Source organism: Sabethes cyaneus, chromosome 1, assembly GCF_943734655.1.
Source record: "Sabethes cyaneus chromosome 1, idSabCyanKW18_F2, whole genome shotgun sequence".
Taxonomy (NCBI): Eukaryota; Metazoa; Arthropoda; class Insecta; order Diptera; family Culicidae; genus Sabethes; species Sabethes cyaneus.
This window is the reverse complement of record NC_071353.1, coordinates 113616-141430: the sequence shown is the minus strand read 5'-3', so window position 1 is coordinate 141430 and position 27815 is coordinate 113616. Positions and strand designations below refer to the sequence as shown.

The 27815-nt window shown below is 36.7% G+C and overlaps 2 protein-coding genes across 2 annotated transcripts; one reads left to right on the top strand and one right to left on the bottom strand.

Annotated features, from left to right (window-relative positions):
• Positions 1-4673: 4673 nt before the first annotated feature.
• On the top strand, positions 4674-6984 carry LOC128738850 (palmitoyl-protein thioesterase 1). The gene is made up of 5 exons (XM_053834295.1): positions 4674-4925; positions 4983-5128; positions 6039-6127; positions 6190-6625; positions 6681-6984. Exons 1-5 carry the CDS (start codon positions 4805-4807, stop codon positions 6813-6815), a joined length of 927 nt encoding a protein of 308 aa, XP_053690270.1. The 5' UTR covers positions 4674-4804; the 3' UTR covers positions 6816-6984.
• An 11411-nt stretch (positions 6985-18395) lies between these two features.
• LOC128745251 (muscarinic acetylcholine receptor gar-2) lies at positions 18396-21419 on the bottom strand. The gene is made up of 2 exons (XM_053842278.1): positions 21212-21419; positions 18396-20719 (listed from the first exon to the last, which is right to left on the bottom strand). Exons 1-2 carry the CDS (start codon positions 21417-21419, stop codon positions 18396-18398), a joined length of 2532 nt encoding a protein of 843 aa, XP_053698253.1.
• Positions 21420-27815: the final 6396 nt, after the last annotated feature.

Sequence of the window (27815 nt, the reverse complement as noted above, 5' to 3'; positions counted from 1 at the left end):
AACCGCAGAAAGCGCAGGAGCAAACTAAACTACACGACTGTATGAATACCGCTGGTTAGCTACACGCTAAATCCTGTTGCGTTTACGACAAGCATTATGTTACGACATATATTCATATTTATAATTATATTGTGCTTTGCAGCTGTACCTGGATTAATCCAGATTATTTTCTCTAATGCCAATGTATATGACGAAACAAAACAGCAACATTGCAGTTGTCACTCTTTCTCTTTCTCACTCACAGCATTCCCATTGTCGCACTTTTTGTGCCAGTCGCACTTTTAGACTGCGGTGTCCAGTAAGGTGCAAAATGCGGGATATTTATATTTATTAACTTTCTTCATCTGACCTTATGTCTAAGTGAAGGTTTGAACGGGAAAAGCCGGTTTGAGTTGAGATTAATAATCTCATTCTCAAATCGGCACAAAAACACATTATCTTTTCACGATTAATCAATTGAACATTAACATTTTACTTATTACATAGAAATATAAACCAAATGATCGGCAATGATAGGCAGGCAATGATCGATACCGTTCTTGCTGCCATTCTGCTAACCGCAAGGAATGTGCATCTACAATATGCAAAATATCGCCCTAAATTCCGATTGAAATGTTGCAATTATGTGCTTTATTTCAATTTTATAATATATCTAAAGTAACTTCATATAAAAGTGTTGTGAATATAAGAATGCACTTAACAGTTCAGTAAAATTTTACCGAAATCTAAACAGCTGAACGTTCGGTAAAATTTTTAAATTGCACCAAACATTACTAATGATCTGTAAACGTCGATTGGCACCATCGAAATGAAAGAAACTGATGGTTTCTTGTAAGAACTAGAAATACTCACAGTAAGAGATACGCGGAAACTAAAGCCAATGATTTGGCATCAGTGTACAAAAGCTACCAGTACTTACTGCGGAGCAAAATGCTGTAGCAGTGCTTCTGTTTGATTGTAAACACAATTTTGCACAATAGAGTGATATATCTTTCAACTTAATCAATGTAAAATGCATTGCAAAGCTTTATACACACTGTGTCCAAGTATAATATGCAAGGTGCGTGACAATAGCTTAACCACTGACGAACTGACATGACACTTAGAAGAAAATCCTTTAAAAACCATCGTCCTGCACATTTTGCTTGCACACTAGCACCCTCTATTATGCATGTTGAGGAGTAGCTTGCATTTGCAGGGTTTTATGCTGTAGGGTTTTGTACATTTGAATGGTTTTATACTGAAAACTCAAAGCAACACTCGCGCGCCGCGATGTGGCCGTGTTGCGAAACATGCTTTTTTGAAAAATGAGTGGTTTTTGATTGGACAATGGAATTATAGCGAGTGTCTTGTCTGTTTGTCGGTGGCTTAACCCTCTAACGGGTAAGGCCATCTGTAGACGGCCTTTTCTTATGGAGCTCCAGAGCCACATATGTAATTTGTTTTGAATTTACAATATGATAAATGTGTTCAGAAAAGATTTCTTGACATTTTGATATTAGCATCACAACATTTTGACCATGCATTCAAAAGTTATCATTTAATAAAATAAAATATTCAGGAAAATTCCGAAAAAAAATTATTGCGCGAAAAGGGAATATCTTTACTTTTGAAAAAAAGGACATCTAATACAAAATGATTGACCTCAAAATTTTTGTGTGTACAATTTGCATGCTTCATTTCAGTTTTGTAATATATCTGAATTAAAAAAATATCTGGATAGAACGTTAGACATGGGGAAATAAAAAGAGACATTAGACAATTAATTAATTAATTAAATAAAACTATTAATTTTGTCTAAAAATAAAAATAAGAAAACTTATCCAATTTAATTCTACTGTGTGTATGTTATTCACGACAGATACGTATTTCGCCTACGACTTGCAGGCTTCCTCAGTGTCTGTTTTCGAACTTCGAAAGTGTTTTCGAAAGTTCGAAAACAGACACTGAGGAAGCCTACAAGTCGTAGGCGAAATACGTATCTGTCGTGAATAAAATACACATAGTAGAATTAAATTGGATAAGTTTTCTTATTTTTATTTTTAGGTTTCGTATTCTACTAAGACGCTCCAAAAACTTCAGTCAATTAATTTTGCACGAAAATCGACACTTGAGTTTCTTTTGAATGTACTTCCATCAAAATATAGTCATTAGCTTGATTGCATCGTTTTTACGATTTTGCCCGTTAGAGGGTTAAGTAGATTTCATAACTATTTCAATACTTGTTAATCAAACATTTAAGCAAACAGTAGGCGTATGAGATTGGCTTCCTTTTAACAATTTCCGCTGCTAGACTGCCTCTCAAGATGGCTGCTTCCGAGTATCTCTATACTCTAAGTATTTCTAGTAAGAACCATAAGTGCTGTGTCTTGTTTTTCCCATGTTTAGTGCTCTTACATTAAGCACTAAAAATCAATATATGTATATTGACACTTCGTAGCTTTTGAAAAATCATGTCTCACCATTTCTCATAGTTTCAAATACAGACGGTGGATAAAGTACAGACGCGCAAAGAGCGTGGCATAAAACACCAATCGAACCGTCAAATCAAGGCTCCAAAGGAGTATATAAACTTGTGTTTCGTATAGTCAGGGAAGACTAAGTTTTGTAATCTACCTGAAATGTTAAAACTTAAACTATTGATTTACTAACAACATATGGATTAGTTGCCCTCAAAATACCGAAAAATGCTTTAAAAAATTCAATTGGCTTGTTCAATTGGCAAAATATGCGTCGTCATTCGCGAAGTTCCACGGAAAATACCTCGCGATTCACTCAACTTACGGCTGATTATTCGCTATGTAAGCACAAATCGATCTCTTGTACCCTCATGGAACTGCCTTATTTTCACTCTTTAACAAACCTGTGCACCGACTTCACAAATAGAACAAACTTGGGTAGGTGGTAGCACCGTTTCGCGCACATAGCGAATAGGAAGATTGATACAATTCCAGCTGGTTGCCAATGCTGTTTAAATTAAATAAGCATAAAAAAGTGTTGTCGAATTAGACAATTTTTCTCTCTGCGCGTCTGTACTTTATCTACCTGTTTGTAGTTTCAACATTCAACTGGCACGATAAAAAATCAGAGGGGAACAAGACACAACCGCATAGGTGAAGCAGGACTACGCGAGTCTCTTTATTGCGATAGAAGCATGCATCCATGCATGTAATAATATGATTCTTTATGTATACATGCTACATGCAGCATATATAGCCTAGCTGTAGGTTGAGTAAATTCGATCATTTTTAAATGAATGTTAATAGCGCCTTAAATCTTACTTTAACGTCACACACTATTTACATATATATGTATTTTGATGATATCAAAAGATTATTATGTTAAAATGGCTTGACTGTGGGAGCTGCTGGTTGAAAAAGCCCAATTGTTGCAAGTCGATACGTTTTTTTACATTTTGATTCATTTTCATAGTTGAAAGCTACTATATAGGTAAGTACAGTTATTTGCAAAATGTTTTGTACTTTACTGCCTTATACTAAGTGGATGGTCAAATAAACATTTGCATCACTACGATCCATCCTGCTTTGTCTTGTCCATCATTTTCGAAAAAAAAATTAATCTAAGAGTAACACTTGGCTATTGAAACTAGGTAAAGAATTTTAAGCAACTAACTGACGCAAAGCAGCAAATGAAATGTTCAAAACTATTCTCGGATAAGCTCAAACGGGCGGCCTAGTTAGCTACCACGCAAAAATTGTTAGCGTGGTTATTTTCTGCAGGTCCCACACATGTTTGCAAATTAGCAATTTGAACCATCAGTTTCTCATTGTTGCCTTCCCACTGCACCTCTTCTTGCTTGACAATGTAATTGGTAGGCAAGGCAAGGCACAATATTCATATGTGATTAATATATTTACTATTCTAAAGGTGTTCATCTCATCATAACAACTCTTGTCACATACTGTTATGGGATTTGACAGCTTCAAGATCGTGTTGAAAAAGGTGGAAACTTTTAGAAAATATTTAATACGGGTTAATATATTTAGCACCCGAGTAAAAATTTGTAATATGTATAAAATATATTTCTTAAAATGAAATGATTAGCCTCGTGGCGAGACCCTTCACTGAGAAAACTTTTCGTATAGTTTCTATGTGTTTCACACATAGATTTTTTCCACGTGCCGAGTAAATGAACTTTATGTGCCAAACAGTTGCCATTTATGTGTTTTTAAAATTTACCTTTAAAATGTGCACATACTATTCATATGCATATAATTTTCATGTGTACTTCTGGGCGGACTGTGTTTATATGTGGCACATAATAATCATAAGGATTTTCATATGGAAATTTTCCATTAGTTATGTGCGGATTATTTTGAGTGTTGATCATCCGGCGCAAGTTCATCTCTTGCAAGACTATCTGTCAACGCTATCTATGTGACGTCTGGTCAGTTCTAAATACGCGTATTTCATGTTCACCAATGTGAGAGCATGAGTTGTTAGGAAACTCTACTGGAAGACGATGAAGGTAACTTTTCTTTACCTTCCCAGCAAGAACTTGTCGCACGACGTCGGACAGACACAAGCTAAACAATTTCTTGGGCTGTCAACATAGGACGAAAAATTCTTACTGGGTTGTGATGACCAGAAAAAAATTTCTGGCATCCCTGGTTAACACAGCCAAGCTTTTTATGCTATAATGTCATTTGTGTTATGGTTACCTAAATTCTAGTGCGAATTGCTAAGTTAGATTATTTTTTATATTTTAGTCCCTTACGGTTGTGATACGCTGTTGGCGTAAGAAATAAGGAGATTGTAACTATACAAGCTATATATCATTAAAATGTCGATTTTCGATTTAACAACGCTTCTCACCACTATAAACATACTAATAACATTTCTAGCCAGTTCAGAAAGTATGTTCAATTCCGCAGGTCTCCCAGTGGTTCTTTGGCATGGAATGGGTATGTAAACATGATTCACAGTTAACTTTGATAATAAAATTAACTAATAATTTTTAGGTGATACTTGCTGCTTCATTTTCAGTTTAGGTGGGTTTAAGAAATTTCTGGAAACGGATCTCAACGTATATGTAAAATCAATTGAAATTGGAAACTCCATGGTGACAGACTACGAAAGCGGTTACTTAATACATCCAAATGAACAGGTAAGAGCACGGTTACCTTTATGCCAGTATGTATCTGAATTTCGTCAATTTTTTTATACACCAGACAAAGTTTAAAATCTCAGATTTTAACGTTGCGCCAAATTTCCGTATCTCTGTATTGCAACAAGGTCGTCACATCTCATTTCAATCAAAATTTTAGAGCCACTCTGGGCAAAACCTTTTGAATGTTTCCCAATGATTGCTTTTCTATTAGACAAAATCCCTTGTGAGCTGCGAAATACACATTGACGGAACCAGGGGGACTTAGGCCCCCTTGGAGAAATTTAATCCCCCTGTGCATTAATGTGCATCTAATTTTAATATGCCTACGAAATAAAGTAGTCTGGAGGCTATAACCTCCCAAGAAAGGAGCGCTACTGGCTTACCTGACCTACTGCGAATATATGTGTTATTTCAATAAAACGTAATCTACCGTTTTCTTCGTTTATAACGTATATGCAACTGGCCCAGCAATTGTCAAATTTCGATAACGGAATGTAGTACCTAGGCTGTACTTTACTTACGTATATGCAGCTAATTTCGATATCAACATATGTTTTGTAACTTATGTTTTCGTTATTGAGTGTAACTTGTAAAAAGTTGCAAAAATAACTATTCCGTTTTAAAACAAAACCATTGCGTACTACTGTCACGTGAAATATAACATTTAAGTACATTATTAACGATATTTTCGATACAAGGGCAATATTTTTCGAAACCTTTCGAACCAACACGATGCCGCGAACACAACGTATATTCGCAGTGAGTCAGGTAAAACATGAATTCCGCCAATGGAAGTACATGTTGTAGAGTAACCAACGTATTTTGAACCCCATCAGCAGTTGTACATAATTTGGACACTTACAGCTAAATCAAATAACAAAGATTGTGCGAATATTTTCCATACTAGGTAGAAGAAGTTTGTCGACAACTCAATAACGATCCCGCGTTAGCGAATGGGTATAACGCTATTGGATTCTCACAAGGTGGACAATTCTTGTATGTAATACAGATGTTACTTTTTTATTTACGTTCATTACGTCCTATTTATCACATTCCAGTCGAGCTGTAGCTCAGCGTTGCAGCACACCAAAAATGAACAATTTAATCAGTCTTGGTGGACAACATCAAGGAGTATTTGGGCTACCCGATTGTCCTTCGTTAAGCAAAAAGACTTGTGAAAATCTTCGCCAATTACTCAATCATGCTGCATATGTCCGTTGGGTTCAGGAATATCTAGTTCAAGCAACCTACTGGCACAATCCTCTTGATGAGCAAGTTTATAAAGAGGGCAGCACGTTTTTAGCAGACATCAACAACGAGCGAATAATTAACCAAACTTACATAGAAAACCTGCAACAGTTGAACAAATTTATCATGGTTAAATTTACCAAGGATCAAATAGTTCAACCAAAAGAATCTCAATGGTTTGGTTATTACAAACCAGGCCAAGATAAGGAAACTGAAACATTAGAGGAATCCGAATTATTCTTACAGGCACGACAATGCAAAAAAGACACGAAAATAGTTGAAAATATATCTTTCGTTTTAGAATCGCCTAGGCCTCCAGGAAATGCATAAGGAAAACAAGCTCATATTTTTGGAGTGCGAAGGAAATCATCTTCAATTTACCAAAGACTGGTTCAAGGCTACCATTTATCCATATTTATTAGCCGATGCAAACTGAAAATTAGTTAACCGTTAGATATTCGTGTGTGAATGAATCTGAATGAATCATAAAAACGATACTAAAAATGTAAAGGTTTTAAACCGTAACAAAACGCGAATGTGATTAAATAGCAACAGTTCTTTTGATCGTCCAAAATATTACCTTATGCTGAAATCTTATTTTTAATATAGACATATGGTTTTTGCAAAATATTGAATACCTGCTTAACTTTACTCTAGTGAAAATATTTTAATGTAGTTTTTATGTATATCGTGAGCCCCCGCTACCATGAATGAAACCTCGTTCATATTAGGTGAGCTCATTTTTTATCTGAATACTAGCTGACCCGACAAACTTCGTATTGCCACAAATTAACCTGTGTTGTACATAAATCATGAATCTCGGATGATCTTTGTCACTAACTCGAGTTTTGCAAGCCCCCCAGTGGGCGGCGCTTCCGACGGCGGGTCACCGGCAACACTCGCGACCGGCTCGTCCTGAATGATCTAGTGTTACTATAGATAGTTTTTGTGGTCTTGTTATTGATTAATGTTTTATGGAAGAGTCTCGAATTTCTCGAGTTGGATTAGTTTCGCAAAAATTTCTGTTTTATTTGTATGAGAGTCCATATCCCCCTACCACAGGGGTGAGAGGTCTCTAACTATCATAAAATAAATTCAAGACTCAAAAATCTCCTACATGCTAAATTTGGTTCCATTTGCTTGATTAGTACTCAAATTATAAGGAAATTTGTATTTCATTTGTATGGGAGCCCACCCTCTTAAAAGGGAAAGGGGTCGTAATACACCACAGAAAAAAAATTCTGCCATCTAAAACTCTCACATGCCAAATTTGGTTCCATTTGCTTGATTAGTTCTAAAGTTATGAGCAAATTTGTATTTCGTTTGAATGGGAGCCCCCCCTCCTAAAAAGGTAAGAAGTCCTAATTCATAATGGGAAAAATGGTTGCCTCCAAAAACACCCACATGCCAAATATGGTTCCATTTGCTTGATTAGTTGTCGAATTATGAGGAAATTTGTATTTCATTTGTGTAGAAGCCCCCCCTCTTGAAGTGTGGAAGGATCCTAATTCACCGTAGAAAATATTTTTGCCTCCAAAAACCTCCACATGCCGAATTTGGTTCTATTTGCTTGATTAGTTCTCGAGTTATGGGGAAATTTTTATTTCATTTGGATTGGAGCCCCCCCTCCTAATGTGGGAAGAGGTCCTAATTCATCACAGAAAAAATTCTTGCCTCCAAAAACACCTACACGCCAAATTTGGTTCCATTTGCTAGATTAGTTCTCGAGTTATGAGGAAATTTGTATTTCGTTTGTATAGGACCCCCCCTCCTAAAATGGGGAGGGGTCCCAATTCATCATTGAAAAAAAAACTTGTCTCCAAAAACACACATATGCCAAATTTGGTTCAATTCGCTTGATTAGTTGTCGAGTTATGAGGAAATTTGTATTTCATTTGTACAGGAGCCCCCCCTCTTAGAGTGGGGAGGGGTCCTAATTCACCGTAGAAAATTTTCCTGCCCTCGAAAACCTTCACATGCCAAATTTGGTTCCATTTGCTTGATTAGTTCTCGAGTTATGAGGAAATTTGTATGGAAGCCCCCCCTCTTAAAGGGGAGAGGAGTTATAATTCCCCTTATAAAGAGGGAGGGGTCTCAATTTACCATAGAATAAATTCTTGTCACCGAAAACACCCACATGCCAAATTTGGTTCTATTTGCTTGATTAGTTCTCGAGTTATGAGGAAATTTGTATTTCATTTGTATAGGAGCCCCCCCTCCTAAAGTGGGGAGAGGTTCTTATTCATCATAGAAAAAATTCTTGCCTCCAAAAACACCTACATGCCAAATTTGGTTCCATTTGCTGGATTAGCTCTCGAGTTATAAGGAAATTTGTATTTCGTTTGTATAGGAGCCCCCCCCCCCACTTAAAGTGGGGAGGGGTCCCAATTCATCATAGAAAAAAATTTTGTCTCCAAAACCACACACATGCCAAATTTGGTTCCATTTGCTGGATTAGCTCTCGAGTTATAAGGAAATTGGTATTTCATTTGTACAGGAGCCCCCCCTCTTAAAGTGAGGAGGGGTCCTAATTCAACATAGAAAATTTTCTTGCCCTCGAAAACTTTCACATGCCAAATTTTGTTCCATTTGCTTGATTAGTTCTCGAGTTATGAGGAAATTTGTATGGAAACCCCCCCTCTTAAAGGGGAGAGGAGTTATAATTCCCCTTATAAAGAGGGGAGGGGTCTCAAATTACCCTAGAATAAATTCTTGTCACCGAAAACACTCACATGCCAAATTTGGTTCTATTTGCTTGATTAGTTCTCGAGTTATGCAGAAATTTGTGTTTCATTTGTATGGGTGCCCCCCCTCTTAGTGGGGGGAGGGGTCTCTAACCATCACTAAAACCTTTCCTGGTCCCAAAAACCTCTACATGCAAATTTTCACGCCGATTGGTTCAGTAGTTTTTGATTCTATAAGGAACACAGGACAGACAGACAGACAGACAGACAGACAGACAGACAGAAATTCTTCTTTATAGGTATAGATTTGATACCCCTATTCATTTTTCCATACGTGCAATGCGCGCATTCTGTGGAAATATCTGAATATTTGATACCCCTATTCATTTTTCCATACGTGCAATGCGCGCATTCTGTGGAAACAGTTCTAAACACCCGGATTGTAGAAGATAGGATTATATCTGCTCGGCAATTCCAACTAAAATGGTCTATTTTGGGTGCTGGGGAGAGAGAAGTTGCATATGGGCTATATTGCTAAAGCTGCTGGGCAAGCGGAAGCGTATCATATATTTTTGCTTTTTATTTAAGTTGTCCGGCCAACGTAAATGAATTGCTTGATGGCTTTTGACCATTTGTTAATGTGGGCGCATTCATATTAGGAAACAAACTGGTTTTTGGAGCGTCCTAGTAGAATACGAAACCTGAAATAAAAGAAAAGAAAAACTTTTTCCAAATTCAATTCCACTATTAATAACTATTCGCGACAGATACGTATTTCGACTACGACTTGCACGCTTCATCAATTTGAAAACAGACAGTGATGAAGCCTGAAAGTCGTAGGTGAAATACGTATCTGTCACGAATAAATATTAATAGTGGAATTTAATCTGGAAAAAGCTTTTCTTTTCTTTAATTTCAGGTCAAGAAACAAAGGTGTTGATAGTGTCCCCAGTGCAAGACAAAGCGTGAAAGAGAAAGAGCGGAAAATTAGGGAAGGGAGGGCCATTGCTTTGGAGCAACGCTTATTATGAATGTGTACTCTTTACCCAAGCTGGAGGATCCCCTGATCGAACAGGGCCTTGCCGGAAAAGTTGAATTCTATTCTGGTTATAATTAGCTCTCATTATAGCTATACTCTTTGAAGAAAGTCGTTACGCACATTCTGCCTGAACACGAATACCACAGATAAACAGACATTACTTTTTCTGTCCCATTCTTTGTCAAATAGCGCTTCCTAACGAAAAAAGATGAAGGCCACTTATAAAATACTTGCTTGTTCGAGGAATACTCCTTATGTAAGTTGATGTTAAGAATTGTCGATCATCGAGCAAGTATTTTTAAGAGGCATTCCCCTTCTTTCGCACTTCCACCCAAAACTAAATTTGAAATTATTGTTACAGTACGCGAAAAATGTCTGTCAGTGACATAGTTGAATTTATTACGTTAATTTGATTTTGAATACAAGGAATAGTACACACCTATTAATTAACTTGATAAGGGATCATTTGTAAATTCGACATCAACTTTTCAAAAGGGCCAATCTGCAAAATGTAAACATACCGAGTGAGGGTTATTATCTGCTGGACTAGCATAGGGAATGAAATCCTCACTCGGTTTGTTTACATTTCGCAGATTGGCCGTTTTGAAAAGTTGGTGCCGAATTACGTAACGTATTTTAGGGAGGGGCTATGTAGCGATGAGCCAGACTGTAACAAGCTTATGTCGTATTGTCGTCGAATGACTTGGTTTTTCGAATAGGGTAATTTCTTCTAATTTAAATGGGGAATTGGATAAAATAGTGTTTAGTATTATCATTTACTACATTGCTTATAGTTTCATAGTAAATATGATTATACATTATTAGTTGGGGTGCGAATAAAATGCCGGTAAAGACGAGGTGCATGCATAAAAGCATGGAAAAATTTCAACAGATTTTTTTCTTACCCAAACCTACGATTAAAAAAATTTAAAATACTGCAATTCAGCACATCAACAATATATGACTTCTACTCTTGAAATATTTTAGATGACAGAACACGATTCACCAACCTCAAATCTGCGTTCGTGGCTCAAGACATTCTTAGAACTTGTGGTTTTGAATTTATTACCTAATTTTGATTGATTCCAAAGTTATTTATATGTTGTCCAACAAGTATTTAATCAAACTGGGACCGTCACGTATTTTCGGTGATTAATCTTGACTCGGCGATATAGATCAGCGTAGCGTTCAGTAGTCAGTCATAGTAATTCAATAAATAAAACAGAGCTAAATTATAACAAACATTTGCGCTACTGATAAGAAAGTTTACACCAAAAATAAAATATTTGTCACATTATTTTGCGTAACAACGGATCGTCGAACAGTATCGAGGCTTACATTATTCAATTCTGCCTATAAGTTGCTTTCCTGTATCCTGTTCTGCAGACTAAAGCCGTTGGCGGAGTCCTTCAATATAATTTAAATACTTTGGTACGCTCGTCACATGTGAAAACGGACGAATTGCAGTTGCGAATCGGGCTTCGGGATTATGAAGTCTCGTAGTTTGCCAATTCGCAAAAATCGGGCGCTCTACAGAATACTAATTCTCCCGGTGGCCTTTTACAGACATGAATTATGGACGCTAAAGGAAGCTAATTGACGAATGCTTGGGGTTTTTGAACGTAAAATTCTGTCATCTACATTTGGTGGCAAAATGGAAAATGGAGTGTAACGTAGACGCAAGTATAAAAATATGCTGATATAGTGTAGAGTACAATGTGGTAGGCTGCGGTGGGCTGGGCACGTGGCCAGACTGGGCAGAATGCTCGACGAACGAGTAGTCAAAACTATTTCCAGCACAGAACTAGGAAAAGGCCGTAGACTTCGAGGCTTCGAGCATAGCCTGCACCCGATGGATGTGTGCTGTCGAGGGCGATGCACGTTCAGTTGGTGTTCGAGGAGATGAAAAAACGGCAGTCCAGGACCGACAGTACAGAAGGACTCTGTCGCTCGGTGCAGGATCGATAAGGAACGTTCGGCACTAAAAACTAGTAAAATTGTATCAAAAAGGATGTGTTAAACCAACCTGTAAGTAGGTACTATAGAACTAAAAGTGCCAAAACTAATGAGTGGGATATACCGTAAACGTACCATATTCTGCGCAGTTAAGACATTTGAATGATTCTACCGCTATTCTAAGTATTCTAGATTTAAATTAACAACGTGGATAGCAGCAACGTGTAGTGCTACTGTCTATAATATCTGGTAAAAAATATGGGAATTATAAGTTGACCAACAATTGAGTATATTTTTCGTTTTGTAAACTTATCTACGGTGTCTAATTCTGCGCACTTTCTTGCCCATGTTCCTAATTCTGCGCATGTTTGCTCCTAATTCTGCGCACCCAAAAAGTGAAAATAAATACTCCTGCCATGCTTTTTATGTCTTGATACGCTGAAAGCACACCAAAAAATCCAAAAAATCCGACATTAGCCTTTACCATAATTAAATCCATGATCTGGCCTTCTTGTACTGTCCGGGTGGCAAAGGAATATTGTTTTCATTTTGATTGCTTCATTTTAAATATTTTATTCTCGATAACGTGAAGGGCGAATTGATTCGGGTTTTCTGCATACTGAACATTACACTTTAGACTAATACCAAAAATTGTGTTTTCATATAGAAACCACTGCCCCACTCTCTGACAGCCCCTTGAAGTTGGTCATTAAAAAAAATAGAAGGCATGGTTTCATGCATTGGCGCTCGTGGGTTCGGACCCCGAGACACAGCACAGGATTCCAATCAATGGAAGTTAAAGATTCTACTTAAATTTTCATGCCTCCATACCTCAGCTATTTGGGTGAGGTTCCGTGTTCTTTCGCGTTTTCTTCGTAGGATACATTACTGCGCAGAATTTGGAACATGAATAAAAAATCTGTGCCTAAATCTGCGCATTATTGCATCACATTTTTCTAAGGAAAGCAATGCATGCAATCACTCTTTTTGTCTAAAACATCACTAAAACTAATTATTCTTTCTACTTATGCTGGGTAATTTGATCATTGCAAAGAATTTCGATCATAAATTTGTTAATTTTCTAGCTGGACAATCTTAGCGTTGGTGCTAACGACGATGTTTTCTGCCATATAAAATACTTTCAGTTTCACATTAAATTATTTCGCTCTCAAATATTATGGCCCATTTGTGAATAATGGCGTAATATTCAACAGACATTTATAAAAAAATAACGCAATGATCATAGTTATGCACAATGTTAAAAAATACTTACATAAAGAAAAATGCGCAGAATTAGGAGCTGCGCAGAATTAGGGGCGGTCACGGTATTTAGGCAATGTAATGTAAGGAATTTGACAGTAGTGTGGCTGTGCCCCTGGATTGCAACGAGGAAACTGTTACTTTTTTCGTAAATAGGAATAATCGAAACTCCGGTAGCTAGTATGTGTGTCTAATTGCCGCGTCTAATTGCCTATGCGCTGTGCCTAGAAGGTAAGGCGATCACATTGGAAATGTATGTAAAACTTCGACTTTAAAACTTTTCATTGATTTTCACTAGTAATCAATTGACAATCCCAAGTAACAATTCAAAGCCACTTGGTTTTACTTGAATTTTATAAAGGTTTTATTGCGGTATGAATCATTACCATTGGATTTATTGTGGTATTGCGCAATACCAAGAGGATACGAGTTCAAACACACTTATAGCTAGCTATAAAACCATAATAAAACTGCTAATAAAGCGAATTTATTGTGGTTGCTTATATTGCCACGTTAAAACTTGGTAGCTGCACCACGTCTCCTATAAACTTACCATAAGTGTGGCGTAGCAGCACAAAATGGCGCACCAATCAAAATTGATCTTATCGCGGTTACTTGTCAAACCGCAATAAATCTGTTAGTTTTATAGAGCTATTAAAATGGTAACACCCTAACCAAACAGTTTTTTTGCTGCTATTATGAAGAATACCAAAGTTCAACACCAAAATCGTTTTTTTATGCGAAGCCATATTGCCATATTCTAGTATTTTGTTTTAGCTCGCAAACAGCAATTCATCAAAGCAAAGTATTTTACAGAAAGAAGGTCATTATCAATCGGTTTTCCTGTCAGAGGCAGCAACTAAAATGATTTTGCTAGAAATTGAGATTGATTAACTGAATATTTTCAATTTGTTAAAACAACCAGTTTTCGAGAATTGCAAAATTTCAGTGGGGCGCTGATTTTATCGACCTATCATATCAAAATGCACGATGAAATTAATTGCGCACGTAGTGCAAACCAACGAAATTGCTTAAAATTTAATAAATATTCTATGGGATATTTTATTCTGGTACCAAATCGTTCAGAATGATCTGTCAGTAAAACTAAAACTTTTCTGCTCACGGATATATTTTCAAGTTGACAAAGCTAGCGAACTTATCTGGCGTTTGCTAGAAAAGCGAAAAGCGAAAAGCAAAAAGCAAAAAGCAAAAAGCAAAAAACGAAAAGCAAAAAGCGAAAAGCTTTATTAAATTATGGCGATGACTATCAAGCAGCGAAAGCTTAATCGGTTTTATTGCTGCTTTTAGCAGAGCGTGATACGACTACTTGCGTTTATAACCTGATTCTTATAGCGGTTATGAAAACATTCTGAGGAGTGGGCCACTTGGTCAGAAAGCAGTTTTATAGCGGTCATCAGAAAGTTCTGGTGGAGCTCATAGTTTTATTAGCGGTTTTATGAAATTGGTCATGCAAACCGCTATACGAACGTAATAAAACTTGGAATTGTTACTTGGGATTGCAATTATGAATTAATTTCCACATGTTATATCTATTACCGTGACAATGTTTAATCACTTATATACCTACAACTACTACATTTTTTATGAATCGACTGGTATACAAATCAGGGAAAACCGTTCAGAACTGGAGAACTGCATGTTGTTCGAGAGTTATTCGCATTCAAAATCTTTCAATATTGCGTGACGCTCGCCTGTATCTGAATTTTCGAATACACCCTGAGGTAAGACGTGAAAATCTTTTAATAGTGAAAATCGAAATGTTTCTCTTAGAAATTACCAGGAAAATAAGACTTCGAATTTTTTAAATGCTGTTTTCATTCATGATCTTTTCTTATCTTAACTCACACTAACGCAGCCAATACTTGAAGACATCCTGGAAAATGACGATTACTTGAATCAATCATTTTGTTGTTTTCATTCATGAGTCCATCAACTATTTCGGTATAAAAATATTCACGGAACTCTGGTACCCAGTGGCCCAATCCTTACGATAATTTTAAAAGATGCCCTTATATCACTTATAACTTTGTACATGTAAATGTTTACGATAATGCCAATTCATTTACCTAGTTGTTCTCGGGACAAATTTCAATAACAATAGATCGGCGAAAACAAATCATTATACTATTCATTTTATTCTTTTTATTATTATTATTTCATTCGACAAGTATTAGGTTGAATATTCTAACAGTTTTATTTTCTAGTAAAAAAAGCCTACTTCCAAAATAACACTATTGTAATCTGTATCAATCTATAATGTATATAATAGGTATATAGGAGTGAGCATATAATAGACAAATGTGTTCTAAATTGACTTCATAGCAACACATTTAAAATATTTAGATGTTTCAACCATGTACTGCGGTTTACTTTAGAGGTCAAGAAGTCAAGGTACTGTGAATGATAATCTTTGATGAAATACGACCCAATCTAAGCGATTGCCAAGAAGTAATAAAATTGACACCTTTGGTGTACTAGGCCTCTTCTTGTGATTATTTTTTGTGTCCTCCTATATTTTATTCTTGAGATATAATGTTATTTGCACATTATAAGCAACTTTGCACATTTTGAGAGGAACCAATAAATTATGTTCTATGCATCCTAGTGTCCCATTTTTTCGAGTATTGTCATTTTATCCGTCCAAGTCGATTTTTATATCCGTATATAGTTCTATATGGAGGTACTCCATTGATTATCGATCAACAGTGCTGTATTAATATTTAACTAGAGTCACACAAAGGTACATCTTTAAAAAATGCTGCTACAATTGCTATCCGAACGAAATGACGCGCAGAATTCGTTAACCAATTAATAAAAACAATGAATCATCCGCAAAACAGAAGATGACAATAGAATATTGCAATTAAATTTGCAAACGAATCGAAATACGAAACATGGCATGCAAAATTCTTTTGATGGGCTCATCTCTTAAAAGAAATTTGCACGAGAGCTTCGTTACATTTGTTATTCATTAAAAATCAAGAATTAAGGCCAAAAATATTTTTGGCATTTTAGTTTATTATACTCGTTACTGTTCCGATTAACATTTTGGACAACCTCAAACTTCGGACAATTCAGCATGAAATGCTCGTTAACAGTGATAATATGATGAAATCATGTGCATATCTACAACAACGTGTTCGTTAGAATGTCCTTTATCCGGTGAGGTATAACATTAAACTGTACTGCTTGTAACAAATTAGTAGGCGCTGGTAAAAAGCAAAAACTCATATGTTAACTTAATTTGCTTACTGTTAGCGTTTGACGTAAAATGGCTGTCTTTTCGTTTGCATTATTTAATCAATTTTAAAATGTCTACCTTCGCTTTTTATGATTATTGTTTACGTTTGATTACGTGGTGGAAATGCAATGATTAATGCTTTGTTTTAGAGATATTAGTGAAATTTAAGTGTCCGGAATGATTCAAATTGCAAACAGCCACGAATAATATCAGATGTTTCAAATTTTAGTTTGAAAATACCTGATGGTATTTTTGTATTGGGATGTGTAAGAAACGATACTGTTAGGCGGATTAAAAATGCAAGTGTTCAATCAAAAATATATAAACTTGCTTAATTAAGTTTTGTGTCACGGTAACTTATTTTTCATTAATTTGTTATGATTGTTTGAAGTCTGAGACAGAAGTGTTCAAAGTTTGAATGAAGACCATACATGTGTCCCAAATTTGAATCAAAACGGAGATGTACTTTATTAGTAATTTTTTAAACAAAACATAATTTTATCGACCATTTTAACATTTTTCTGCAAAAAGAAGTAAAATTTTAAGCTCCTCCTTATTTCTCGATTTAGCAGAAAATTTTCTAAGTATATTTTCAAAGAAGTAACAAAACTTATATCGATACTAAAACGGTAACTGAGATTAAGTTATACATGCTTTTCAGTTCTGTACCGCATACTCATACTGTTATTTACGTTTAAGTGAATGAATTGCTTTAAATAAAAATTTCATCATAAATCAAACAGCTTTGAGCGTTTTTGTAGCATTGTTAGGAACAACTTATATTACAATTTAAGATAGTAAATATGAGGAAACCTCATATATATTGATGCCAACGATAAGATGATATTCTTCTTTTTTTGAGTAGGTATGAATGGAATTACATTTAAAGTAAATAACATATTATAACTCCCGTTCTCCGGAAAGTCCTGTGAGGAATAATATTAAATCAATGTTCCGGTGTATCATGGGACTACTAAATAACAAACGAATTCGTCACAGAACGAAACCATTGAGCAAGCTGTCTACTCAACCGTGGTGCATCAAATTTTAAATAAAACATAAAAATATGCATAGCATGTCCAAAGTTGAGGTTCTAGTTGTTTTTTTATTTACTCTAAAATATTTTCGAGATCATTTCATTCTCTGCTACGTCATTTTCAAAGTTTGAAGTGTAAGTACCTTGGAAAACAGAAACACGAACGCAAAACGTCTCATAAATGCGTCACTCGACGATGTTCGAAAGTGTCAGATGTTCGTGCTACACAATACTGAGAGCGGTTCGGGTTAGCTTTTCTATTTGCCTTAACATTTATGCTACTAAGCCAGAGAAGTAAGTACCGTTATTGTCAAATAATTTAACCTATCAACGAATAATACGACCTTTTGTTATACCGACTCGCATCGTATGTTTGGTATTTTGTTACGATGTGACGTATATTCAAAAATATTTTGTCTGATATGGAGGCATTATCTTTGTCTGATTTCACTAATGTTTAAATGCAACAATTTAATGTTACCACACAAATCGCAGCTGTCGGTGCATCAGTTATCGTTCTAATGATTCTAAAAATTATATACATTTATTGGTTTAATCAGCTTTATTATGAAATCTGCGCTTATCTGAACTTTCTTATGATTGACAGCCGTAATTAATGTATGTCATCTACCTTCTCCAGCTACTTAATTGATGATTAGTTTAATTGCATAGGTAAGTATCAGCATCATTATGTTTATTATTGTCTATTACATAACATTAAAATTGATATTTTCATACTGAATGTTACATTGCATGAAAAGATAATTTAGTTGATTTGTTTATGTCATGTGTAAATCGCCCCGCAAAATCCTAGTGAAAGTCTTTTTAAACTGCTGATTAGCGAGAGCATAGCAAAAAGGGTTCATAGGACTATTGGCGTAGCATAAAAAATAGGAAAACATAAACAAGTGTTCGTTAATACAAGGTGGATCCGAACAAAATCCTACCACTAACGCTAGTATATGATATGGTGTCCAACAAGCTACAAATGCTCCCAAAATGAAAGAAATTGTCCGGAAAGCTTTACGAGCCCGATTTTCCGACTTGGACTTTTGTCGACCCATTGCTCCTACATGATCGGTTTTTTTGTTTCCTTTCAGTCTTTTACCGATCGATCGAATGAAATCTCGCTTGCTGGAAGCTTGCCGTTCTAAACGGGTATTAAGAGCGATCGTTGTACCGCTTGGTGTATTATTAGTGGAGGACGAAACTTGCGTGTGTACGGTAGTGTTACTAGTTGGAACGTTTGGTTGCTCTGACGATACAGCCATCGCTGGACTACTGTTACCAGTCGATTTTGCAGTACGCGCCAGTACCTCACCTGAAACAATTGCCGACGTGGTATTCTTTGGCTCCACAGTTGCCAACGGATCATCCGGGAGTCTCGACTGTGTTATTATTTTAGGACTCGCGGTCTCAGGCTTAACAGATACTTGAGAGACGGGCACAATATTAGGATTGTTCGTAACAGAATCATTTAAAACGGTTACTGCTCTATCTGAGTTTTGAGATACAACGGTGACCGTTGCACAGTATTTATTCATTGCTTGTGTAGCATGAGCTATCGTATTTTGGCTCAATTGTCCAGTTGGCGAAAGTGGAAATACGTCAACTGATCGCAAAAGAACAGTTGGTGGAGGTTGCTTTGACTGAGCAGTCGCTCGAATAAGAGCTTTTTGCAATAGAGAAGGATTAGCGATATTTTGCCCTACGCCGTGAGCAGGGGACCGTGGTTGTATTATCGCAAAAGCTGATGGTGGACTCTCATACTGCGGTGAAGAAACCATGACTGAACTTTCATCCATGAAACGAAGATCTGCACCATCCATTCCAACTACTGCATCAAAGGTGATAGTCGAATCGCCATGACTCATTAAGCTATGTGGCCTGTCAGACTTGGACGGTGAACTTTCAGAGATCATTGGACTTTCCTGAAATCCGTATGGTGGTGTAAGAATAGTATGACTAATTTCGGCAATCCTCTCTGATTTTGCAATTACCAGTGGCTCGATGTCAATAGGTGAGATAGGGGATTGTATTGGGGTTGGCTTTAGGGGACTAACGTGAGAATTCGTATTTGTATTATCTGTATCAATCAGGTTCGTCTCAGTAATTTTTGGTAATCCTTCATTTTTTGTTTGACTAATTGGTGATCTTTTAGCTTTTACCGAATCGCACACAGGCACACTTATAGGCTTTTCCAAAACAGCCCCGTTATATCTGTTAGACAAAACAGTGGCGGATGCTCCGACTAGCAAACCAGCTAAAGAGGTTCTTTTTTTAGTAATTATCATATCATCTTGATGTTGCTTATTCTGAGCCGAGCTCTCATCATCGGAATCAAATGCTGGACTACTTGAGCGCTCACTCTTGTCTCCTTCTCTTTCATCTTTTTTATTTTCATCACACTGTTCTTTATTCAATTTAGAATCAGAACTTTTATTGCTGCACAATGTTTCTTCTTTCTGAAGCTGATTAACAGTCAACGAAAGTACTGGAGGAATGATTACGTTTGATGCAGATGTTACTGGCAGTGGTTTATCTTGACTCAATAAAGTGCTCTGTGTTTTGGAGATTCCAATCCCTCCAGTTTGACCTGCCAAACCAGTCATGGCATTCCCCAATGCCACCATAGATTGCATTTTTCGCTGTTTAGCTTCGCTCTTCTTCTGCATATCGTAAGCTGTTTTATATATTCCTCCATATAAAACAAACAGTATTACCAGCGTGGTCCAATAGTATCCAATAATCAATGCAGTATTAAAAATAGGATCCTTTAAAAATTGCACAGCACATTCTCCAGGAAGTAAATCTCGATATCCCACAAAATGTTCCCACCCGAAAATAGAAATAAAAAATAATAGAGCTGGTATGATCCACGTGATTGTCACCATCCAGATAACTTTATTTTTTGTACGCCAGCTTCGATATTTAGCAGCAATTTTTACCGAACAAAAACGATCAATTGTGATGAGTAGAACAGTGTATTGTGACACCAAACATACAGTATAATCTACAGATAGCCATAAATCACACAATAATGGACCCAGGTCCCAATAACCCATGAGAACGTACACAGTGTAGAACGGCATCGAGACAGTTCCTGTAAAGAATGAATAAGAAAAAACGTTCATGAAACACTACGGGGCAGTACGACAACCAGGGTTGGTTAGTTCACTTGGACTCATTTTTAATTCACTTGACAGTACCGTCTCAGCCAAGTAAAATTTTAAAAAGTTAAATATCGGATATTTATAGAATTAGTTATTATCTACAATGTTGCTGAATAAAGTTTTACTGTATGTTTGGTATTTACGGTGCTACAATGCGGCTACCCCGTCGATAGCCAAGTTTACGTTCATTCGGTTACCAACCGGGTAGCAGCCGTATAGCATTATAAATACAAAAGATACAGCCTAACTTTATTTAGCAAAATTGTAGACAATAACTAGTTCTACAAATGTCCCATTTCTAACTTTTTCAAATTTGGCTTGGCTGACGCGGTGCTGTCAAACGAGTCAAAGTAATCCAACCATCCTGGGTGACAACTATTTTATTTAACGATATTATCATCTAATAAAAATTGTATGCTTACCTATAAGCATATCAGTAGCGGCAAGAGATGCAATGAAGTAATTACTTGGCTGTCGAATACTTCGGTCAACTATAAATGCCAGTAACACTAAAATATTCCCACCAATGGTAAGTATTATGCAAATCGCCAAACATATCGCTATCAATATCGTTTGCCACATCTCGAACGGAGGAAGTACTGGATCGAATCCATTCTCGCCTAATTCCATATACGTTCCGTTATACATATCTCCATTTGTAATATTGTTAACAAGGCTTCCACTGCTGCTGTTGTTCCATTCAAGAAAACTATAATTGCTGCTCGTAAACCAGTTACCAAAGGTCTCAATGTCAGTTACACCTTGTCCTATGTAATGTCCACTCATTGGTCTATTGCTTTCTTGATCGTACAGCCGGTGATATGCAGGAATATCAAGTATTTTTTGGCATTCTGGGAAATTCAGCAGGTTTAGTCTCTTGTACAGTTGCTTGCATAATCTCTCTTGCTTTTTCTTTAGCTTCCTGTTTGCGATAGATAACAAAAAAATTATCACGCCAATGGAATTAAAAGCTGCTTTATTAGTAAATAAATATGTACACAAAACTGCCAAGCAAGTTGTTTGATATATAATAATATAAGAATTTATATATTTTATAAGTTTACGGTGTACTTATTTGAGTAGTCGGAAGGTACCCCACCGATCATTCACAATGCGAATCTCCATCATGAACAGAGATTAACGATCTAACAGAATTCTTCATAATTATGGTAAATGATTTGGAATGGACGCAGTCAAATTCTGATCTGAAATGGGCCTATTTTATAATGAAGACTTTATCATATACTCGTCAAGACTGATACCATGACTGTTAGACATGTTACCTACCGCGATATAAAACAAATTTTCATTTCAAAAAGTTGTCACGTCAGCAATCGCCAATTTTACCTCGTTTTGTGTATTATTTTTTTTAACTATTTATTATTGTTTGAGCTTTATTTTTTTTTTAATTTTTAAGATAATCTTGAATTTATGAAAATCTTTTTTTTGGGCCGCTTTTGGGAGTTACGCTTAACTGTCGTTGACAACTGTGTTTTAAGGAATGTAACCGTTGTTACAAATTCACTTTAGTTTTTTTAAATGTACTATTTGTTTCAAATAACTATTATATTTCTTTGTTAGTAATTGTTAGTAAGATTAAGAAATGAAAATTTAAATATGTATGAGTAGGTTAGTAAGAAACACAAAACATAAACTGTTGGAATTAATAAGGCAAAAAGGGGACATCGACCGTAGCTACAAGAAAATCCAGCCCTGAAGAGGGTGGGCATAATTACTAACGAAAGGAGAAGAAAATGGTGGGTGGTAAAGAAAGGGGAAAGAGATTACAGAAAAGCCGCCAAACGGTCAGATTGATAACGGCGTTCGTGTGTGATAGAAATGAGTGGAAAATAGTGAAGTAGTTGCCAAAAGTGGTTAAAGCTAAGTTAGCTGCTGCAAAATAATTCAGACAAATAGTACCTAGCCGCTGAAAGAACCACGTTTTAACTTCTTGTCCCGTTAGGACCTTGGTTAGGTGGCGAACTCCATCTACGCCTAACCGTAAAGGAGACCAGGCACCGACCGCGGAATCCTCGGGCAAAAGGCCCTAATCGTAAAAGAGGACCCTTCTCGGTGGAACCAATACAGTATCGTCCGTGGCCCACCGATCGAGTCAACGAAGGAAGACGCTGAACAGCAGACAGCATTTGAACCAGCAACGAACCTCAGCGCCCAGGATCCGGTACGTACCGCAGCGAAAACCCCAGTTGCCACCAGAAAACACTACCCACTCACACGCACACTTTTGTGGTAATAAACCAAATAGAGATTTAATTTCCCCAAATTCGAACTTCCTAGGAATACCGTAGTTGTAGCACGATTTGTCCGCGTAGCCCCTCCGATTGCCCAGTGCAAGCCGACCCGGTGTTCCAACATCTACGGTCACTTGCTCTGTGAGCTTTCCCGGGAGTACTGTCGTCCCAAACAGTAATAGGAATTGGTCTTATATCTAATCTAAACTCACATTAACACAGCCAATTCTTGATTCTGGAGTATCCTGGAAAATGACGATTCTTGGCCAGGCCATCTATGCAGCATGTACCGCAGAGAGAATTCCAGAGAATCAAGTGGAACCAGTAATAATTCCTAATTCCATTAAACTCCTTGCAATCAAGCGGAAGGAAAAAAGCGTGGATCTCCCGTACCAAACGCTTCCCATATAAATAAGTTATTTACAGTCGTTGGAAGTAACTTTGCTTCTTATAAAGGTTAAGTAAGACTCTAGTGGATCCTCGGGGATGAACTAATTGCATTTAGACCAGAAGCCAGCTGCAGCTACAATGTGCCAAGGATATAGCACCTTATTTCGCTCTCTGAAAATAGATTAGTCTACCAAAAATATTAGTTAAAATAATATGACAGTTGAAAATAAAGTCGTGTGGTTCAATTGTTGCTCAAAACTACAGTTTTAAGGTTAGGAACTGAAAATCACACGATCCCTCATCTCCTAGCTTGGCTACTCAATTATACAAATTGAAGTATTTCCAGGCGTGGCCACGTCGAGGCACTAGGTAGAAGCTTGAGATGGCTAGAGCTATGTTGGGTGCTTTTTTCCAGTTTCCTTCCTCATTTCGTACCCTAAAGAATTTGTCTTATATCGAGGTAATAATTTTCTTATATCAAATTGTTAAAGTCGAGGTTGTCTTATATCGAAGCATTATTTTTAGCGTGTTTCTTTGTTCTTTGTTTGTCGTTTTCTAGAACAATTGTGAACACGAATATACAAAACTAGAATTAATATTATATCAAAAACCATTTTATTACTACGCATTTAAAAGTGATTCGAAAAATCTACTTGGTCAGTATATACTACCGTTTCAAAGGCTCTATAAAACTAATAGATTTATTGCGATTTGACAAGCAACCACAATAAGATTCGATTTGTAGTGCTATGCCAGTGTATTACTACCTCTTCTTGTGAGCATACTTAGAACAGTTTTATGTTTTTTATACGACAGACTCCGCAGCCAGCTGTTAGAGTTCAGGACAATTGCAGGGCCAGTTGCTACGATCCTATTGACTCTAACAGCCTCTCCCAGCCGAGATTCGAACATATGACGAGTGGCTTATTAGGCCAGTGTCATACCTCAAAACCAACTGGGAGGCTTGCAATTGGCTATGCTACGTCCGATAACCAGGAAGCTCTTCGGACAAACGCCACTCATCGTTAGAGGAGACTTCAATTCTTGGACTGTGTTAGCAGATGTACTAACTCCAGAGGATACAACTTTTGGTTAAACTAGATATCCAGCTTTTTACGAGCCATAATGGCGGACGTGTTCGTAATATTTGAACGGCATCTTTGACATGTCACTAATACATCGCACGTCTTGTTCCCGCTCGTTCACGGTAAAACTAAAGGAATGTACGGAAAGAAAACGTGCGATGTATTAGGGAAATGTCAAAAATGCTGTTAAAATGTTACGAACACGTCCGCCATTATGGCTCGTAAAAAGGTGGATAGTGCTATTGAACGAAGATAACGTGAACATCTTTCGTAAAGACAGACGCTAATCCATCATCGTCGTAACCTTCGGCAGCCCGTCGTTAATGCCGAACATGAACTGGAGAGTATGTGAGGGATAATCCTCACTGTGGATATAAACCTATAATGATGATCGAGCGATCATGTAGCATCGGCCGGCAGAATCCGGTGGTCATACAAAGAGGTAGAAACTAAGAGCAGAAGTGGAAAACGACGGCTTTCGATAAGGATCTATTTGTCCAGGCACTGCGAGTAGACAAAGAAATACAGGAAGAGTTGATAAATATCTTGACAATAGCATGCGATAGTACATGGTACCAAACCGAGAGAACTAGAGCCGAGAAACCACCGGCGCACTATGTGGCAGAACCCGAAAAAGCTCGGACAAAACCTCAAAATTTTGATTTGAGATATTCTGTCAAACTTAATATTCTACGGATAGTAGACATATAATCTATAAGAAATATGCATAAATTGTTTTAATAAGTGTTTTTTCAATAGGCATTAAAGAAGGTGAAACACAGTGTAAAAAAAATTTGGAAAATGAAAAAATAAATATCGTTTAATCTTTTAGTATCTAGCTATCATGCTGCTTAAAATTCTATACTTTTAAAAGACAACTCTCATTAAAGGGGTTATAAACTTATAGTTTAGGTGATATTAAGATAGATTTTTTACTAGTAGGTTTTGTTCTGAGTGTTTTAGAACAAAAAATTTGTTATTTTTTGTCAATTTTCAATAGTGTGTTTTACGGTTTCTTTACGCGGTTTTCGGAATTTACGCGGTTTCCGGAATTTACGCGGTTTTTTATGCGGTTTTGATTTACGCGGGACGTATCCTTCGCGTAAAAAGCGACTTGAGTGTACATTGGAGTCGATAAGGGGAATTTAGGACATTGTAAAGGCGACCACTTAACAGCTTTATCCTAATTAGCTTTATTTCAAGTCAAATTGACAGTAGAATATGTTCGGATAGACTTTCAACTCGATTGAACAAGCGTCCATTTTGTTTATAGGACGTCGTGCGGCTACCAATTTTGACTGCACACTGAAAAAAAGGTGTTTGGGTATTTAAAATACTTATAACTTGATTCCCGTAAGTCCTACAATTTTGGTATGTTCAGTAACTTTACAGGACAAACAACTTTTCTGAAGACACAATATTTCTAAAGTCATTATTTAAAAAGTAAGACTTCAACGCCATCTATAGGAATAAAAATACAACTACTTAAAATTTACAAAGAAATGCGAAATTTCATAATAAACAATGTTGCTGAAGGCAATAAAGCTCTACGAAGCATATGAAAGCAGTTATGAGGTTTTGTCCGAGCGCCGGCTCAATCTGCCCCACTGTGCGGCGTACAGATTACTGGTAGAACTAGGCACTTAGCAACCTTCCTGCTAATTGTATCAGAGCCCAAAAGACATGTCCAGAACTACAGTAGATCGAGGAAGGTGCAGCGTGGTGCTTGGATTAGCCAGAGTTGTATTGAAACAAGAAATGAAGTTGAACATTAGCAACTGCTGCAAGGAACTGTGTCAGAAAGCTGATACCAACCCGTGAGGTGACGCGTACCGCATCGTGATGGCAAAGGTCGAAAGTGTGATAACTACGGAGCTGTGCATGGATAAGCCGGAGGTTATGACGAATGGACTTTTCCCAACGCACAAACCTACGAAGTGTATAGATGATAGTAGTAGTAGTGTTGGGCACAATTTCGCTAATTCGCTAATTAACGGCGCTAAATTCTCATTAGCGAGTTTGCGTTTTCGCTAAATTTGGAGCACGTTAGTGAAACCGTTAGCTTCGCTAAAAATAAACCCTTGAAATCGCTAATCGCTAAACCGCTAAAATTGCATGAAAATTGGAAAATTATTTAAACTTTACCTCGCTGTTTTTATATTGCATTGGTCAGAATTATTGTCACACGTGCCTAAAAGCGATTATTAACAAGTTTATATGCGGTTGAATCACCAAAAATTTTGATTAGCGATCGACTTCAAACGAGTTCAAATTGAAGTTGATATCCAGCAATATAACATTAGAAACAGGAATTGATGAAGCATGCAATATAAAGAAACACGTATGTTTCTGGATAATAGCGACATGATACTATGTTTCTTTCTTTAAGAAAATAAACAAATTACGAAACGCGATGAGAAAAATCCACCAACCATTCAATTCCTTAAGGGGGCATAGTACTTTTTCAATTTATAAAAATCGAAATTTTTTTTATTGATTATTTCGAAAGATTAACATTTTGACCATATGTGTTTCAAGTCATTTCGGTGAATTCCAAAAATTGACAAAGTTACAGCTATTTGTACCGCGCATGTCTGGAGCGATTACACAGCGAATAAAAACTTCAACGTCGTTTTTCTCGAAACCAGGTTTTGAAAGTCGGTACCATAAATATCTCAAGAACGGCTGAAGCAATTCTCACGATCCTTTTTTTTGTTTCAAAGCTAACAAAATTATCTAAGGTTTGACCCATCCTTTTTTCGAAATTACAATTTTTGTATTTTTAAGAAATGTTTAAAGTCAATTTTTTCGGCTAAAGACCTCACTTTTATGTTTGAATGTCCGCCATTTTGTAATGCGTTCGAATTTTAAAAAAAGAATGGGTCAAACACGAGATAATTTAATATACTTTCATGTCGTTTTGGAATTTTTCAATTCGGATAAGCCCCCCAGCGCCAATCCATGGTACCGCAAATCATGTTTTTTCCGAATGATCATGTTCAAGGAGCCGTAGGGGAGAGGGGAAGAGGTTCACATATGCAAACAAAACTGCAAATATTAGTATAAAGTGCAATGTTTAGCAAGCAATAAACCCGAATCAATTCGCTTTTCGCGTTATCGAGAAAAAAATATTTGAAATAAGGCAAAAAATATGGTGTAAAAGGTACTATGCCCCCTTAAACTTTCTACAACAAATGCTTCAGTGCACTGCCGGGCAGCCTTGCGGTAGTTGATTGGAACCTTAACCATGTCGGTGTGTTGTTCAGTTCTTTCGTGGCCTTGGTGATCAACTGCTTCTA